The sequence below is a fragment of the Arvicola amphibius genome, chromosome 3 (genome assembly GCF_903992535.2).
Source record: "Arvicola amphibius chromosome 3, mArvAmp1.2, whole genome shotgun sequence".
In the NCBI taxonomy this organism is placed as follows: domain Eukaryota; kingdom Metazoa; phylum Chordata; class Mammalia; order Rodentia; family Cricetidae; genus Arvicola; species Arvicola amphibius.
This window is the reverse complement of record NC_052049.1, coordinates 76,953,256-76,970,107: the sequence shown is the minus strand read 5'-3', so window position 1 is coordinate 76,970,107 and position 16,852 is coordinate 76,953,256. Positions and strand designations below refer to the sequence as shown.

General features: G+C 39.6%; 1 protein-coding gene across 2 annotated transcripts in view; it reads right to left on the bottom strand.

Moving 5' to 3' along the window:
• The window catches only part of Dcun1d5 (defective in cullin neddylation 1 domain containing 5), a 31,316-nt gene extending 20,218 nt beyond the window's left edge, over positions 1 to 11,098 (bottom strand). For both annotated transcript variants that reach the window (XM_038321946.1, XM_038321947.1), the window contains exons 1-4: positions 10,757 to 11,098; positions 9,026 to 9,117; positions 3,833 to 3,903; positions 3,427 to 3,518 (exon numbers count right to left, since the gene is read on the bottom strand). In XM_038321946.1, coding sequence (XP_038177874.1) covers positions 3,427 to 3,518; positions 3,833 to 3,903; positions 9,026 to 9,117; positions 10,757 to 10,842 — 341 coding nt within the window. In that variant the 5' untranslated portion in view covers positions 10,843 to 11,098. The remainder of the gene's footprint in view (positions 1 to 3,426; positions 3,519 to 3,832; positions 3,904 to 9,025; positions 9,118 to 10,756) is intronic.
• Between the last annotated feature and the right edge of the window lie 5,754 nt (positions 11,099 to 16,852).

Genomic DNA, 16,852 nt, shown 5'->3' with positions numbered 1-16,852 from the left:
AATGGAAAAAAGAAAGTATCTTCAACAAATGGTGCTGGCATAACTGGATATCGACATGTAGAAGAATGAAAATAGATCCATTTCTATCCCCATGCACAAAACTCAAGTCCAGATGGATTAAAGACCCCACTATAAACCCGACCACAATGAACCTGATAGAAGAGAAAGTGGGAAGCAATCTTCAATGCATGGGCACAGGAGACCCAGTAGCACAGACACTGAGAGAAACAATAAGTAAATGAGACTCTTAAAACTGAGAAGCTTCTATAAAGCAAAGCACACAGTCAATAAGACAAAAAGGCAGCCTACTGAATGGGAAAAGATCTACACCAACCCCACATCAGACAAAGGACTGATCTCCAAAATATATAAAGAACTCAAGAAATTAGACATCAAAATTCCAAATAACCTAATTTTAAAAATGGGGCACAGAACTAAACAGAGAATTCTCAACAGAAGAATCTCAAATGGCAAAAAGACACTTAAAAAAATGTTAACATCCTTAGTCATCAGGGAAATGCACATTAAATCAACTCTGAGATACCGTCTTACACCTGTCAGAATTGCTAAAATCAAAAGACAGTGATAGCTTATGCTGGAGAGAATATGGAGTAAGGTGAACATTCATCCATTGCTGGGGAGAATGCAAACTTATACAACCACTTTGGAAATCAGTATGGCGGTTTCTCAGAAAATTGGGAATCAAACCACCTCAGGATCCAGCAATACTACTCTTGGGCATATACCCAAAAGATGCTAAATCATACTACAAAGACATTTGTTCAACTATGTTCATAGCAGCATTATTTGTAATAGCCAGAACCTGGAAACCACCTAGATGCCCCTCAACCAAAGAATGGATAAAGAAAATGTGGCACATCAGACAGAGGTCTGATCTCCAAAACATACAAAGAACTCAAGAAATTGGACACCAAAAGAACACATAACCCAATAAGAAAATGAGTACAGACCTAAACAGAACTCTCAACAGAGGAATCTAAAATGGCTTTAAGACACTTTAAAAAATGTTCAACATCCTTAGACATCAGAGAAATGCAAATCAAAACAACTCTGAGATTCCATCTTACACTTCTAAGAATGGCCAAAATTAAAAACACTGATGACAATTTATGCTGGAGAGGTTGTGGGGAAAAGGAAACACTTCTGCATTGCTGGTGAAAATGTAAGCTGGTACAACCCCTTTGGATGTCAGTGTGGCTATTTCTCAGAAAATTAGGAAACAACCTTCCTCAAGACCCAGTAATACCACTTTTGGGTATATATCTAAAGGATGCTCAATCGTGCCACAAGGACATGTGTTCAACCATGTTCATAGCAGCTTTGTTTGTCACAGCCAGAACCTGGAAACAACCTAAATACCCCTTGACCGAAGAATGCATAAGGAAAATGTGGTACATTTATACATTAGATTCAGCAGTAAAAAAAACAATGACATCTTGAAATTTGCATGCAAATGGATGGAACTAGAAAACACCATCCTGAGTGAGGTAACCAAGATTCAAAAAGATGAATATGGTACGTACTCATTCATAAGTGGATACTAGTTATAAACAAAGAATATTGAGCCTATAGTTCATGATCCTAGAGAAGCTAAGTAATAAGGTGAACCCTAAGAAAAACATATATAGATCCACCTGGAAGTCAAAATAGACAAAATCACCTGACAAAATTGGGAGCACGGTGGTGCGGGGAGAAGGGAGGGCAGAAGAGGAAGAAGGGGAGAGAAGGGGAGGGAGGAGGAGGGAGAAGGGAGGAAGGAGGAGAACTTGAGGGAATGGGATAGTCAAGATGGAGGAAGGACAGAGATGAGAGCAAGGAAAGATATCTTGATTGAGGGAGCCATTATGGGGCTAGTAAGAAACCTGACTCTAGATAAATTTTCAGGAATCCACAAGGATGACCCCAGCTAAGACCCCAAGCAACAGATGAGAGGGAGCTCGATCTTGACTTACAGCCCTGTAGTCAGACTGATGAATATCTTAAATATCACCATAGAATTTTCATCCAGCAACTGAGAAGAGGTTTTTACCCAAGGAATGAATATGTGTGTGTATACACAACTATGTTCTATGTATCTATCTACCTCCATAGTACATAGTGAACAGTCACACTCCCACCTACCCTCCTCTTTCCAACAAATCTATTACAGTTATACAGATAGGACATATTCCTGAGTACACATGTCCATGTACACACACACACACACACGTTAACGTTATGTGTAAAACACACATGAAAAAGACATTTTAAAAATTGTTTAAAAAGAGAAGATAACAAGATACTGAAAATTCAAATCCATAATTGTGTCTGCCTTGTAAGCAAACAGACATCCTTTCTTAAAGACTGAGGGACAAGCCAGGTGGTGGTGGCGCACGCCTTTAATCCCAGCACTAGGGACGCAGAGGCAGGCGGATCTTTGTGAGTTCAAGGCCAACCTGCAACAAGGTCTATAAGAGCTAGTTCCAGGAGAGGCTCCAAAGCTACAAAGAAACCCTGTCTTGAGGGGAAAAAAAAAGAACTGAGGGACAGATAAATAAGAATTAAGAATAGTTTACACAGACTATGAAAACCACAGACAACAAAGAAAACTCTAGGCCTAATAATGCAGCGTCTGCCTAAAAAATTTAAATGTGGTTAGGGATGTGGCTCTGTGATAGAGCACTGGGTTAGCATGTATAAAGTCCCGGGTTCAATCCCAAGTGATGGAAAACAAATAAAGTAACACTTTAAAATATGAAAATATTTTAGAATGCTGAATAACATTCTGATGGAACATTATGAATATGATATAATAGAAAATTACCACAAAATCCCTAATTGAATTGAAATTAAACACTCTACTCTGGAAAGGCAGAGTGAGTTATCTGAATAATGAAGTAATTCTGAAATTTATGAAACTATTTCAGCATGACATTTCCATCCGACATACATAACTACAAATGGCTCAAGACTACTCAGGAGCCAATAACCATTTTTACTTTGATCCTGTGAGAGGTATAGGAGGAAGCAGTGCACCAAAGCACCGTCTAACTTTCTAAACTTATTACAGAAGGGAGTGAGGAGGCCCTAGGGTTTAGGTTGTCCATTGATGAAATTCTTAGAGTGAAGTGTGTATAGAGTGGGGAAAAACTTTTATTTCTCAAATAACCCTATGAACACCTAACTCACTGACTGTTTCTAATAAACTCAACATGTCTCAATTAGCCAGAATGTTTTCTTAAAGTGTATGAAAATTACTCATGGGTCAGAACAATATAATTTTGCTAGTCCCCAACCTGATTTTTACAAATCAAACCAATTTGATTACTTTAAAGCAAAATCTTATTCCTGAAAAAGATAAAGCACAAAATATCAAAGAGATCTTTAAATAGGCCACCAAATTTGCTTTTCAGAAAATATTCTTACTGTAATGAGGTCATTCCCTTTAACCATTCTTCCTTGGTAAAAAATCCCATGCTTTCAGCCTCCAACTTCCACGCTAAAACTAACATAATAATCTGTAAAGAAGAGAACATAAAGGACAGGGAGAAGTCAGAGATGACCATGGCCGCACTCCTCATGGAGAACATTCTTAAACAGACATTTCCAGTAGTCCACTATGATTGTCAACTACCAAGCAGCTGAAAAATGCCAGTATTCAGGAATGCTCACTCTCACTCAATTTAGGGTGATTAAAAAAACCCTAGCGTGAATTTACAATAGTAATCATGAAGAAAAAATATCTTCCATATAATTAAAGCCTCAATTTTTAGTAATTTATGAAAACATTATAATCCATTTATACTTCATTTTACTTAGAAATAAAACATACATTTTCAGGTTCAACACCAATATCTTCACAAAATTTTTCCATTCCTTCTGGTCCTACAACTTCATCAGGACCTTCAAAGACAAAAATAATTCATACATTTTATTACACTTTATTATGTACATGACTTAAACTATTACACTAAAGACATCTGTGAAAATATCTTAATACTTTTTTATATAAATAAGTGAATTTAAATTTTAGCATAGCTCTGAAAAGCATACTTAGAAATTTTATCCCTTAAATATAGTACAATATGAATTAAGGACTTTTTTCCTTCTCTTATTTTAGGTCTCATTATGTAGCCAGGCTGGTCTGGCATTCACAGAAATTCACCTGCTTCTTCCTCTGAATGATGGGATTAAAGGTGTGAGCTATCAGGCCCAGTGAGTTAAGGACATTATTTAAAGGAGTAGTAAAGAAATATTCCACTAGTATAAATCAGTAGTTCACAAAAAGAACAAACCAAGCCAACATGAACTCATTCATTTAAAAAAAAATCTACTAAGAATTTATTCTGAATAAAATCTTTGACAATGTAAGGCCATAAAGCATACGGAGTTTGAATTATCTTTTTTGTTTCTCATTTTAAACTAGAGCACTAAGAAAAAAATCAATGCAATTCTTGAATTTTTTTATTATAAGATTCCCAAAATAGAGGAACTGTATCACTGCTAATTCTTCTGCGCCTAGAAATGACCTAAAACAAATGTTATGATTTGAAATATGACATAAATTTGTCACTACAAAATGTCTTGAATCAATGTTATAATATCCAAAAGAAGCTTCTATTTTCCTTATTATATACATAAAAAAAGACCCTTGTAAATAAAAAACACCAGACACTAGCATGAGCCCAGCTGAGATCTACACACCTGAATGAACTTGGTTGAAAAGCCACTGAAAGATGCACACTGGAAGCCGGGCGGTGGTGGCGCACGCCTTTAATCCCAGCACTCAGGAGGCAGAGGCAGGCGGATCTCTGTGAGTTCGAGACCAGCCTGGTCTACAAGAGCTAGTTCCAGGACAGGCTCCAAAGCTACAGAGAAACCCTGTCTCGAAAAACCAAAAAAAAAAAAAAAAAAAAAAAAGATGCACACTGGATTTTATACTTTCAATATTGGGTGGATGGATTTTTATGCACGGATAAAAGGAAAATCCATGACATGAGTTAGAAGTATAAAAACAATTAGTTTTGTTTATATCCTCTACCAGTAACTCATATTTATTCCCTTCATTCCATTCTTCTTCATCCCCCTAAGTTCAGCCTTTCTCATTCTTTTCTATATGCCGCTGTCTCTGTGTACATTTGTTTACAAATATACATATTTTCTAGATTCTGAAAATGAGAGAGCTCATGCAGGTTTCTTCTGGAGACTGTGTCCTCCTTGTACATTTTAACTTTCCTTTCTTCAACAACCAGAAAATACTCCAGCTTTAGCTAGTCAAGGTGACGTGAGTTTATAATCCCAGCACTTAGGAAGTAGAAGCAGGAAGATTAACTGTTCAAGGCTGGTCTGGGCTACATAAGATCCTGGATCAAAACAAAACCCTACAAACTTAAGTCAAAGACTGAATGAATTTTAGAAGGTACGTTTTATAGTACTATAATTAGGTTACAGACACAACACAAAAGCCAATGCCTTATGATTTTTCTTAATAAAAAATATAGCCTTCTACTATGTAATCAATAAGGTTATATTGGATTAGAGAGATGGCTCAGCAAGTAAGAGCACTGGTTGCTCTTCCAGAGGTCCTGAGTTCAATTCCCAGCAACCACATGGTGGCTCACAACCATCTGTAAAAAGATATGGTACCCTCTTCTGGCTTGTAGGCATAACGTGCAGACAGTATACATAATAAATAATTAAATCTTAAAAAAAGATTATATTAGCACACAATTAGAAATCAAAGTAGGTTCTATATGAAACATACATATGATCTTAGGTAGAAAAGGTCTGTATGTGTTAAGTATTATGTGACTTCCCAAAGCAATGGAAATAATAGACCTAAGTGTAAAGTAAAGCCTATACCAAAGTTCACTGCCTGACTGAATGTCAATAATACTTTTAAACTATAGCATTCTAATAAAACTACAACTGGGTAAGATGTGTGTAAGTGAATTCAATTAATTTTTCAAGTTCTTTGATTTCCACTCACTTCAAGCAGTCATGCAAATGATTTAGCTCACTGTATATTGCATTTAAACTATGTAATTCTATCTTATTTTTTAATTCTTTGTGACAAATTAAAAAATGCTCTGTTTTCCCCACAATTGGCTTTCTATTTACTAAATTGCATATCCATGAATTCCAACAAATTGCTCAGTAAAAAGATCTTGAGATAGTCAGGCATGGTGACACACAGCCATTAGTCCCAACACTAGGGAGGCAAAGACAGGTAGATCTCTGCAGGTCTGAAGCCAGCCTGGTTTACAGAGTGAGTTTAAGTACAGCCAGGGGTGCACCAAGAAACACTGTCTTGCAAAACCACCAGCAACAAAAAGGCAGTGTGGTCTACATAGCAAGTTCCAGGCCAGCAAGCGTTACATAGTGAGCCCTGTCTAAAAGGTAAGAAGATAAAGAATCCCTCTGTACTGAAGACACACAGGGGTTTTCTCCTCTCCTCACTACTCAAATTCTACATAGCATCTACAAGAATACATGATCACGTCTCTAAGAGGAGGGTACGTGAAAACACCGTCTCATTTTATGTAAAAACATAAATGCTCTCAGCTACATGTTCAGGGTTTAATACAATGCCATAATAAATACTCAGAAAACAAAAACCAAAACAAACAACAGGCTTAGTGACAGTTCCTTCACAATGAACTATATAAGAGATTAGTTAACACATGAACCTGAAGATACTCTAAAGCTGTTAGCAATACTACCTAACATACTGAGTTCTGACATGTTATTAGGTACTGTGCTAAGTAAGACTCTGCATGTCATCCACTCTTGAGTGGGCCTAGCCTAGACAAAAGTCTCTACCATGAAGGATATCCCCATTTGGTAAGAAAGAACAGGTACTGTTCACCAGCAAATGACTGATCCCTTATCAAGGAAGCATCTGCCAAAATAGTTTCTGTGGACACTATCTGAAATTCTAGTACTTCCACATAATACTTGTATGAGTCTTCACAAGTTGTAATTTCCTCACCTATAAACTTACTGTTTACTATGGTCTTCCTCATGAGAAGCTACATTTGATGGCAGAGATCACATCCTGATTTTTTTCATTATTATATCACAAGTACACAAGTATTATCACAGTGTTGAACTTACAGAAAATGTTGAATAAATATTCATCGGATGACTTGTGGAATGACAGAAGATACCTCAAGTATACGTTACTAACTTTTTTTCACTAGAAGTAAAAATTAGTTGCCATCTGCATAACTTTGTCTTGAGGGTCAGTCAACTATAGTTTGAATCCTGGTTCTTGGGCTGTATCATCACTGGCAAGTCAATCTAAGCCTCAGTTTTCATTTATAAAATAAGGATAAAATCTCTTGATAGATGGTTATAAGGAAAACAATATATTTATCACAATCCCTAGAACAATGATAGTACTTATGTTGGCTAATAAATATGTCAAAGTAGGAAACAAATACTTGATTAAAATCTTAGAATACCCAGGTTAAGAGCTAAAAGCTAGCATTCAAAAAGAAAAAAAAGAAAGAAAAGATACATACACACTAATTAATCTTTATGGTATCTAGTAACCTTGTAAGTGAAGTAAGATGAGGAAAACCTTTTAATTCTATATAATGTATATGTGAAACTGGCATTTTAAATAATGGGTCAACATTTTAAATAGAGGTCAGTTAAAAAAAAATGAATTCTCTACATTTAAATTGGGTTAGTGGTTGTCTTGGGATACCAGTAATAGCATTTATTTCCCCTGATCTAGAAAGATTCTATTCTGCTATTAAACAACTTTAAATTATACAATTAGAATCACTTTGCTGATCCCAATAGCAAAGATGCTGCCCCCTTTTCAGACTAGTCTAGCTTTCCATACGGTAACTCTGTACATCAAGCAGCTACACTTTAACATGGCTAGTACAAATAGAAGGCAATAACTACTAAGCATCTTGACTTTAAGCAAATACTTTTGAGAATAATGACAGAAAAAGAAATAAAAGCAGAAAAGTAGCTAACAGACAGGAATGAGAAAAAAATAACTTTAATATCAGGGAAAAACTGTCATATATGCTCTGAAGAAATTAACAAGTAGGAAACAAGTTTTTTGTTTGTTTCTTTGTTTTCAAAAGAGGGTTTTACTGTGTAACAGCCTTGGCTGTCCTGGAACTCTCTTTGTAGACCAGGCTGGCCTCCAACTCACAGAGATCCACCTGCCTTTGAGTGCTGAGATTAAAGGCTTGTGCTCCCACACCCAGCAAGGGGAACAAGTATTCTTGTTCATAGGTTTGCCTCACTGTGGACGGAGATCTTCCCATCAACCACTTGTCAAACCCAGGTCAGGTTAGTCTGCTCCTCCAAATAGGTTCTCCTGATGCTCTCGAGGTTGGGTTTTGTATCTTGTCAATTATCATGTATCTTCACGATCTACTACTTAACATACTGTAGTACTATCTTATTGTATTTGCTATAAAATTAAAATTAAAGAGTAAATGTATTGTACATTATCTCAGAAGTTTAAATTGTTTGTCACACCACCCCAAAAGCTTCAGAAAAATGTTTCTAGTTCAGAAAAAATAGAGAATGGTGAACAGAAAAATATTTTGCATATTGTTTCCTAGAAAGTGAATAGAAATGCTTTAGGAAGCTGGGTGTGGTGGTGCATGCCTTTCTTCTCAACACAACAGGTGGATCTCTGAATTTGAAGGCAGCCTGGACAACTGAGTCAATACTACAGGAAACTCTGTCTCAAAAATCAAACAAATTAAAATGTTTTGCCTGCTTCTTTCCCTGAATATTTTATGAATGCATTTAATGTGACCATTTCTATTTATACACAAACCGCAAATAAGTTCTTACAGAATACAGATGTAAAGAAACACTAGTCTTGGAATGGCACCAAATTCTTCAATTTATAACCTTTTAGCCTTGACCCTAATCCCAGCACACAGTACTAAAATCTAACAGGCCTGCACTAAATAATGTTTAAAGAATAAAACACGGATTTTAAATGCATATGACTCGTATCTTGATCCATAGATTTCATTACCTGCATACTCATAAAACCAAGCCAGGCACTTCTTTCTTGAGAAATCTTCCTCTCCACTGATTATTCTAGCAGGAGGCTGGGATCTGCAATAGCTTAGAAAACACAAAGATGTCTAGAACCTACTAAGACTCAAATCTTAGTGAAAAACTAAGTTCAACAATTGCTTCCATGCAAATGAAACAAAGTAGTTTTTAAGTTAACATCATGGGGGAAGAAGTTAGGCATTAGCAATATGGACCTGTACTCTATGCATAAGAGTCACTGATCAGTGAAAACCCCAATGCTACTTTGCTTGCTACCAAATTCCAGGAGCAGTAATTGAAATTATTTCTCTATTTCAAGATTATAAAGAAGTGCAGCCTGAGTCTCAGCCCAAGACTAGAAAGAAAGTATAAATATCTCTCTTTCTGTCCCTGTACTGAGGGCTTTACTCACACTGCTGGGTTTGCTCTCCACCACTAAGCTAAATACCTGATTGAATGCCAAAAATTCTTACTGGGATTCTGCTACTGATTTGTATGGAAACCCTACAGTATAGTTTAGGCTGAAACACCTCAAATCCAATATTGCCCTTCAGCTGTTTTAACTGGCTTAAATATCTTAGGTATGATTCTCAAAAGCAGCTAATAAAGGTCAAGCAGAATGATAACTATCAAAGAAAACTATCGCATTAATCACCCAAGAACTATTGCTTAGGGTCCTTCGCTAAAACACACCAAGAAAAAAAAATGACTACAAAAACATGCGGATTAAACAAGCCACCTTTCTCCGATTTTAAGCAGTGTGTTTCTCACTGCATCTCTCCTTAGAGAATTATTTGTTTTATTTAGTGCTGGCTGTCGTTTCAATGTTGGCACTTTAAGTTGTCATTTTAAGTGGTAACCATTAACACAAAGGCAGCCCAAAGAATAAGTTGGGAGCTGAATTGCAATGCCTTTCCGCAGCAGGAATGCTTCTGCCATGACTGAATCATGTGTATGCCACAAGGGGAGCAAAGGCTGACTACAGTTCTGCTTTGTTTTCTTTTTCTCTAAGAGAACACAGAGCACAGTAGCTTACAAATGACTAAAACCGACTGACGAGCTAACTGCGTCTGAAGGCTAAAACAGAAAAAGCACGCCAAGCCTTTCCAACCCTGTGTAAGGGGTGTACGGATGGAGTGAAGGCATGCTGCCTTCAGAAGCCGAGACTCTGGGGATTTCAAAGGCCTCCTCCTGCTGAGGTGGTCCAGGTTAGACCACTTGAAATGCTAACTCAGCAGACCAATTATAGCACAGGCTTCCTTTCTACCATTCCCAAGGCAGCTGTCAAAATTCTTCATGCTCTGCTCTTTTCTTCACACTCTGACTTTAACAATGTGTGGGCCAAGCCAATTCTTCTTGATATGGTGAACCCCAGGGACGCTGTGAATCTCAGCAGATCTGCACTCCGCGTTTGGTGGACAGGACGAAGGTAGAAGGCAGGGGGAAAGAGCACGGTTGACGTGTGGTTGTCTGTTTCCTACCCTCTGGGCATGCAGACAACAATGTCGGGCAAACCCCAGAGCTCATCCAAGTACGCCAGAGCACACGCACAGGCAAACACGAGGTTTGGTCCCGCGCGGAGCGGAGACTCGGGGCTCCGCACCCACCGTCCCGCCGAGGACAGGGCTCGCCCCCTCGCCACAGCAGGCGCCCGGCGGCCCGTCCCGCACCGGAGGAAGGAGATCCTGCGGGGTGGGGCACGCGGTACCTGGAGATTTTACACTTTTTGAGGCCCGCGTCTTCCGCGACCGCCGCTGCCACTCCGGGGGCTTTTCTTTTCTTCTTCACTGGCATCTTCCGCCTTCCCCGGCAAGGTGGACAGGGCGGCCGGGGAGGGGGGTCGCGCTCCGCCGCAGCTCCGGATCCCGCCTGCCAGGGACCGCAGCGGAGGCCCGAGGCGCGACCCCGCGGCGGCCCGGGCCTGGGTCTCCTCCTCGGGGCCGGCCCGGCACAGCACAGCGCTTCAGCCGGCGGTATCGCGGCTTGGGCGCTCCAGGGGCAGGCAACGCCGACAGCGCGGCACCTCCGGCAGTCTGGAAGAGCAGGCGGCGCAGCCTGACCCGGAAGCGGATGGCCGTGTGCCGGAAGTGACGCAGCCAGAAGCCTCGCGGGGCGGGGCGGCGCGGGGCGGCGCGGGGCGGCGGGCTCCTGTGGTGTGGGACTCTGCGCTTTCCTCCAGGTTAGCAGGATTCTCTGCAGGTGGAACCCGGTTGTCCTGACTTTTTCGGGCGGCTGCCCAGCGGGAAATCATCTATAAAGTCGTGAACGCTCCGCGGCGGGCGGGCGAGCGAAGGAATCTAGTGAGGAAGCACGCGCGAGCTCGCTGTCCACGGTGGGCCTGGCATCAGCTTCCCACGCCCCAGACTCACACTTTTCGTCCTCCAGAGGCGAAGCAACGCCTCTATGTTTTACTCTTGAGAATTCACCTCTTGGACGAGAGTTTTGGAAAACCGACTTACCAAAACCGTTTCAGGGAACGGTTTTAATGGGTTGCCCCCAAGATACTGCAATCACGTAACTTCTAATGAAAATATTGGTTATAAGAAAGGTTATGCTATGTAAAGATTAACTTCTAGAAGATTCTTAGTGAAATAAATTCATGTCTGTAACTTGACTGTGACAGAAGACTTAAGTTTCTTTATATCCCCGTGGTTCAGTGACACATCGTAATACTCAAATCAGGTCAGAATCAAGGAGAAACACTGAAAAACGGAACTTGTAATGAGTCCCAAATACATAATATGCCCTGGAATTCACAGTTTTGTGAGCCAGGACATTTCAGTGTTTAAATTTTGTAACAATGAAAATAATGTTCAAGCCTGTAAACTTTAACTCTATTACAAAGAATGCATAAAGCGTTGTTTCTATATGAAAATTACAAAAACTAAGGTCTATAAACAACTATCTACAGAAAGTAGAGGACTGAAAAGTAGTTTTTTAAAATGTATTTATTATGTGTGTGTGTGTGGGGGGGGGGACACTTGTGTGCCAAAGCTGAGGTGTGGAGGTCAGAGAACAATGTTCGGGGGTTTGTTCTCTCCTTCCGTGGTGAGGCTCTTGAGGGTCGAACTCGGGTTTTCAGCATTGGCCACAATTACTTTTATTATCTGAGCCATCTATCTGGCCCAAAAAGGATGTTATAAATACACGGAATCTGAAGAGTTAAGCAAGAAGGGTGCCAGAGTCTCATAACTGAGGTATGAGGATTGCCGGTTCAAAGTCAATCTGAGGATACCAGTGAGACTCTCAAAATACAAAGTCAAAAGGTTGGGACTGTGGCTCTAGGACAGGTCATTTCTTTGCATCTGTGACACCCTCGTTTCAGTTTGTACTGCTGAAAACAGTCTAGTTGTAAAATCTACAAGTTGAATGATGCAGATTATGTAACGTAAGTGTGCAGAAAACAAGTTTTGATTAGTAGACATGTTTTGATTGAGGTGATGGTTGGTGTGTGTACTTGTTAAAATTTATTAATGTGTATATTTATAAATATATTTATCTCTCATGATGTTTATATGAACATTATAAAACAGAACCAAATATAACAGTCAGTGGCACATAACAACTATTAGAAAGAGCCAAGTTTATTTCTTCAATAAGTTTGCTTCAAAGGCTGCGTCAGTCTTTCCTCAGAAAACAGAAGAAAGGGAATAAAGCTTAAAGACAGATAACTAAGAGGACAGAGTTCAAAGAATATCCTTCTAGAAGGTATAGTCAGAGGATAAAGAACTCCACAAGCCTGTTTTGCAATATGCCAGCATCGCTACAAGGACCAGCATCTCCCATTCTTTTCCAAATAGGATTAATAAAAATTGTTTCCTATAGTTTGTCCATCGTTGTGTACTGGGTCGGAATGCAGAGCAGGAAATTAGTCCACACAGAGCAGGTAACAGAGCTTGAACTATATGGAATGACATAAGACACACCTGGACATTCTAAGCATTGAGCTGAGTGATCATCCAGAGACCTGCTTGTATCCACAGGATTCTCTGGGGGAAAAAAGAGATGAAGATGTTGGATTTTATGTGTGGTAATCATTGAACCAATCTGTTATTAAGTAACATTTGATGACTATTTAGGCCAGATTCGAGAATATAGACAGTAGACAAAAGCCATATGCAGTATCACACACATAGTGAGACTATTGCCCAGACTAAACAAAACAGGTAAAGTTTCTTCATTCATGGAGCCGACAGTCTGGAAGGAGAAATGTATGAAGCATTTGTACCCATCCACTTCATCATTGCCTTCACTGGGCATGCCTACTGCCACCACTACACCTCCGTTGTCAAGTCAGCTCTCATCTCAGTCTCTCATGGGGAGGGGCATCATGTCTGCTCATGAACAATGCAGAAACCTCTAGTAATGTGATAGTTGATGATTTTCACCGAAAGTGTAATGCGAATCTATGACAATATTACAGTTCTTTGTTGTGTGTTCTAATTTTTGCTTACTTGTAAGTAACAAGGAGGAAAGGAAAGGAAGTAGTATTAAAACAGGAATGTTTTCTGGTCTAGATCCAAAGACACGCAGCAGCTTTAGGAAAGTCACAATGCTTTTCTTTTCTATTGTACAACAGGGTATTTTTAAAAATCCGCAAAATAGCCGGGCGGTGGTGGCGCACGCCTTTAATCCCAGCACTCGGGAGGCAGAGGCAGGTGGATCTCTGAGTTCGAGGCCAGCCTGGTCTACAAGAGCTAGTTCCAGGACAGGCTCTAGAAACTACAGGGAAACCCTGTCTCGAAAAAACAACAACAAAAAAAAATCCGCAAAATATATAATAGCTATCATTTAGGACAGTGGCATTATATGTATTCTAATCAGGAAAGCACACAAAGTCCAAGACAGGTCTGTTGTTCATGTGACATTTTGGTGATTTGCATATTTCTAAGATTTAGGTCATTGTATAATAAAGAAATGAAAAAAGAACTTTTAAAACAGATATCTAATTAAGAAAACCAGAAGTAGTGCCAGAGATGTGCTCACTTATATATTTGGTATAGTTTTTTTTTTCTGACACCTTTAAAAATAGGACTTATCCTCACATCAAGAAAGCAAGTACTGCAGGCCTGAGGGACTTGGGGGAGGCCACATTTGATTGTGGTAGTTGATCCATACAAATACTCTATATTCCAGAAGTTACTGTTGTTTTCCAAACACTAAGTCAAAATTTTATGACATTTTTCTATTCACATAAACCCAGAGAAAATTAACCATAAGAGAATAGTAGAGAATGAGATGTCAAACCAGGATTGTGTGCTCTGACATTTTGAGAAGCACACAAGAACTAATGTTGAAGAGCAATGCAGAGATGCAGACTTGCTCTGCTCATTCTGTAGCAGTGTGCTGGACCACATCGGCTGTAGTGGCCTTGGGACTGGTACTTTGGTCATCATGGCAGTGACTCCTATGAATGCTGAAGGTAAAGGTTCTTTCCTGAACTGACACATTGTGTCTGGTCAAGTCACAAAGCTACACCTGAGGTCACTAGTGAAGAGCACCAGGCAGAGATAGGTGCCAAATGCAGCCCCATTGCAGTGATATTCTACTGAATATTATTCGAGGCGCTAAGAAAAATGGGTTCATTGAGCAGTTCTAAAGGGGCAGTAAGGAAAAGCACATCAGTGGTGGTATGTGACTTTTTAGGGAGTTTTACACACACACACACACACACACACAAACACACACACCTACCTCTTCGCCCCAGATAGGGCACTAGGGTACCAATTAATGTGGGATTTCCCTCTGTATGTTGTGAATATGTTTTATTACCATAGGTTAATAAGAAAGTTGTTTTGGCCAGTGGCTTAGCAGAGTAAAGCTAGGTGGAAAATCTGAACAGAAATATAGAGTGTGTGTGTGTGTGTGTGTGTGTGTGTGTGTGTGTGTATCACAGTTATTTTATCACAGAATTTTCCCCAAAAAGATGCTAGACTATGAAGCAGAACATTCTAATTTAATTTTATGTTATTTGATGATAATTATGCATAAATCAAAATGGAACTAGAAATAATAACCACTGTGTGAACATTTTTGTTAATATTTGCTATGTTGTAATGACACTTTAGCACTTTACATAAATGAGTAGGTATTTTAAAAGTGGCATTAAAATTTAAAGCAAGACTGTTTTCTTCAAATGAACAGCTAGAACTTGAACACAGTTAAAAGTAAGTAGTCTTGAGGCCTCTCAAAGTAAGTATATTTAGCAGTAGCATAGAGGGAAAATTATGTATTAGTATGTTTTGAAATTTTCTGCCTTAACCCAGCACATGTTGTATTTTTGTAAGTGAAGGCATAGAAACCAGAGAACAACTTTTAGGGGTCAATTGTCGACTTACGCCGTGCATTCCAGGCACCTAACTTGGATCATCAATTTTTCTCAGCACTGTATAGCAAGTCAGAAATACTCTCATGCACCCAGCCATCTTTTTTTGCAAGCATATTTCATTATCCTGAAAAGCACAATTAAAAGCAAATCTTTATCCAGAAAGGCGTTATGCAGTAAGTTGGTGTATGTTCAACAGAATTCCTTAAGCCATCATTGTGGAACTCTATACCAAGTCACTAGAACCTGTTAACTCACAAGTTAGTGAAGTGGCTTTGGGCAAAAGGCACAGTGGCAGCAGTTTGGATACCCAAGAAGCAAGCAGCTAAAAGTTGAGTAGTTTAAGAAAAGAAGTTTTTCTCACCCCCAGCGACTATCAAAGTCTTCTAGGGGGCAGGCTATTGGTCTTCAGAGCTACCATCTGGAACATTAGCTGTTCCCGTGGTTAAAAAGCAGAGGGTTTCTTTCGTTTCCTCCACAAAGACCTTTTCTCTATAATCAGAAAGACATCAGAAGGTGTAGCAGTATTAGGATGTCTCACATATGCTATAGCTCTCCCTCATTTTCTAAACGAAGTGTGATTGCCTGGCCACTTGTAGATAGACATGACCACTGGACATACCTAATCAATAAAACATGGGTAGGAGGCATATAGATAGATCCCCAGGTGGCAGGGTCATTAGCTTCTTTTTGTTATTTTATTTCTGATTTTGGTGGGTTTGTTTGTTTGTTTGTTTGTTTGGGCTTTTTGGTTCTTTTTTTGTTTTTTTTGACTTCTTTAGACAGGGTTTCTCTGTAGCTTTGGAGCCTATCCTGGAACTCACTTTGTAGATCCAGGCTGGCCTTGAAGTCACAGAGATTCACCTGTCTCTCTGCCTTCCAAGTGCTGGGATTAAAGGCGTGCTCCACCACCACCCGGCCTGATTTTGGTTTTTGAGACAAGGTCTCACCCAGTCTGTATTCAAGTTGCCCTAGAACTTAATGTATAGCCTAGACTGATCTCAGACTCAGCCATCCCCCACTACTTAAGCCTCCTAAGTGAGATTAGCGGCGTGAGCCACCACACCCAGTTCAGTATTTGTTTTTCCGCACGATCACTTTTCCATCAATAGCAATAAGTATATTGTAAAAGAATCGCTGAGCATGATTTTGTATGCCCTTAGTCCCAAGCTCAGGGAGCTGAAGCAGGACTGCTGAGGCTTGAAGGCCAGTCTGGACTACATGGTAAGACTCCATCTCACACACACAGAAGTTGAGCATTCAGGTGGACCCTTTCACAAGCTAATTATATCAAAGGTTAAGAAGTAGAATTCGGAAAGACACTTAGGGAAATGCTCAACATCCCTAGTCATCAGAGAAAGGCAAATCAAAACAACTCTTAGATTCCATCTTACACCTGTAAGAATGGCCAATATCAAAAACACTGATGACAACTTATGCTGGAGAGGTTGTGGGGAAAAGGGAACACTGCTGCATTGC